Raw genomic sequence first — 2755 nt, 5'->3', positions numbered from 1 at the left:
TAAGTTTAAGTGGTCAATGTTTCTCTGTAGGCTGAGAATCAAAAAATAAAAAAGTTTCATATTTCAGAAACGAGTTAGAGATATTCAGGTTTCATGAGCTTCTTTTTTAACTTTTATCTACATACAACAATCGTATGCTTTCATGTGTCTTCTTTTGTGTATGTGTTGCTTTAGTAGCTTGAACCGTAGATGTTGAACCTTCTTTTTTTCCTTTTTGCAGGCTGAGGACAAGTAGAGAAGCTGGAAGCTGAGAAGAAGTGAATCAATAAATCAGAGAATTATATTATTTTTTTTACATAAAAGTATAAAACAGAGCTATCAAAACCTTAAAATTGTATCCACATTTGAGAGATAATTTGTATTCAGAATTTGAGACATAATGAGTTCAAAACCTTAAAATTGTATCCACATTTTTTTACATCATATTTGTATTAGAGGTAAACAAATACAAATTAAACATTCAGCAGATTTGAGAGATAATTTTTTTACATTAAATTGGACTTAAACAGAGTTGCTAATCATGGGAAAGCTTGGGTTGGCCATATGGGTGTTGGGTTAGGTTGGGTATGGGCTAGATAGGGTGTGGGCTAGATGTGGGTGTGGGTGTCTTGAGACCAGAAAAAACAAATACCCATTGGGCATACCCATTTGGGTGTGGTCCAACCCAACTGACACCCCTATCCCTCATCAAGATTTTTCTTCAATACTTTGGAATTTCTCGCTCACCGCCTGCCACATCCAGAGGGAGTGGGAGGTGAGTTTGGGTGAAGGTAATCATCAAAAAAGCAAAGTCTCAAGATATATTGGTTTAGACAGCGACAACTCCTTGATGGTGTCATTAGTCATGCACACTAAGACACACATGGTTATAAATCCTTAGTAGCAATGGAACTATCTCTACTTTAAATATCTCCCATATGAAGAAAACCAACAGAGTAAAGAACAGCTAAATGGCCAAAAAATCAGCTAGTTGTCTTCATATTTCGTTAAACACGAATTAGTTAAGAGAGTACAAGCTATGGTACCTGATTCGCCTTTTCTGAGATAGCCTTCTCAAAAAACACCAACCCAAGGAGGAACTTTCCCTTTCAGATATCCTTTATTTATTTCACTAAACTACTCCACCTTTTTTTTTTTGTGTGTGTTTGCGTTTGGAGCCTCCAGTTTTGGACCTTAGATTTTAAGGTTCCGGTTGGAAACATGTATTTCATTTCATGTTTACTAGTCTTAATACCTTAGCGTCCATGGATTATGTACTAAACGTATTGTGGGAGAAGATTGGCATGATCACTATTCTAAAACGTTATCAGACAAACGTCAAGTTGTAGTTTAGTTGGTTTTAAAATGTGCGGTGTTTGTAAGTTGGTAGGCATAGATGAAACGAAGCTTATAAACATTACGAGGCAACATTTGCATCATCAGAATATAAAAAAGGATGCAAATTTGTTGTGATATTGTAACATGAAAAATTAATATTTATAAGGACTAAACAGAAGAGATACAATAACTTAAAGAATTAGTTTTCCAGAGCAAAAGATTATTATGATTGTTTCCAGTCCTGCTTCATTCATTAAAAGTTTTAAAACACACACCAAACAGCTTGAAAGAACTAAATTCACTTGAGAACATTCCAATTATCATCACACTTAGGGAACTTGAGAACATGTGTTCTTGCCCCCGAAGTCTGACTCTCTTCTTTAACCCGGAACCAATACAAGAGCTTCAAGTAAGCAGGGCGGTTTTTGGCTTCAGCGTCCATCTCATCGAAATTTGGCTCTACTTTGTCAAAGTAGGCTAAAGCCGCTTCTGCTCCTTTAAGCTCGCCCAGAAGATCCACAAAAAGCTCAAGTTGGGAGGGAGAAAACACCATCTTCTTTTTATCCATCCACCTAAAGATCTACACACAACACAAATAAAAAAAAAAATTGATTTAAAACAGAAGAACCAGACTTTGTTTCTCTAATTTAATATTCCATCAGACATACATACGTACATACCTCAAGGGAGTTTTCAGGCTTGTGGTTCTTAAGAAGTTTGGCCCACCTGAAAAGATCCTCCTGATCTACAAAAACGCCCTTCTTCTCTTCTTCCCTTATGATGAGATCTATGGTCTCAACCCTAAGAGACTTCAGCTTCTGAAACACCTTCATCTTCTCCACTTTCACTTTCTCTGGCTTTATCGAACCAGAGCTCTCAGCGCCAGATGAAAACGGCGTTGTGCAAGCCATCTTCCACATACGACCGTTCGAAGATAGCGGTGCAGCGATTTTCTTCCAGAGCTGAAGAGAAGCCATGAGGGAAATGCTGCAGATATTATTTCTTGTTGTGCAAACCCTAAACCCTATTTTATTTCTCGTATATATATCATCTCACCTCTCATTCTGGGCCTTTCACAACTCTCGCTATTGCTCGGCCCGTTTGTCTAAGTTTGGATTATATTGTCAAAAGAATAGTTCAAACACTGCATATGTCACTTTTCTTTTTTTCTTTTTCTTTTACTCTGGAATAAGCTTTCGACAGTCAAAGCATTGAAACATGGATTATTTTTTGGATTCACGGATAAACTATTTTGCACTTGCTTATTTTTTTTATACATGATAAAACAGACGCAAGTGACAATTCTATTAAGGCGATGTTCGTTTACGTGTCGCGCGACCTGCGACTTGCGCGACCTGCGACTTGCGACATGCGACTAAACTTGTGATCTGCGACTAAAACTATGTTCGTTTACGTGTCGCGCGACCTGCGACTTGCG

The 2755-nt window shown here is 37.6% G+C and overlaps 1 protein-coding gene across 1 annotated transcript; it reads right to left on the bottom strand.

Moving 5' to 3' along the window:
• Positions 1-1452: 1452 nt before the first annotated feature.
• LOC106310288 (pentatricopeptide repeat-containing protein At1g02370, mitochondrial-like) lies at positions 1453-2323 on the bottom strand. Its single transcript, XM_013747525.1, has 2 exons — positions 1998-2323; positions 1453-1897 (listed from the first exon to the last, which is right to left on the bottom strand). Exons 1-2 carry the CDS (start codon positions 2292-2294, stop codon positions 1616-1618), a joined length of 579 nt encoding a protein of 192 aa, XP_013602979.1. The 5' UTR covers positions 2295-2323; the 3' UTR covers positions 1453-1615.
• Positions 2324-2755: the final 432 nt, after the last annotated feature.

The sequence above is a fragment of the Brassica oleracea genome, chromosome C8, assembly GCF_000695525.1.
Source record: "Brassica oleracea var. oleracea cultivar TO1000 chromosome C8, BOL, whole genome shotgun sequence".
NCBI classification, from domain to species: Eukaryota; Viridiplantae; Streptophyta; class Magnoliopsida; order Brassicales; family Brassicaceae; genus Brassica; species Brassica oleracea.
This window is presented reverse-complemented; position numbering and strand designations above follow the sequence as displayed.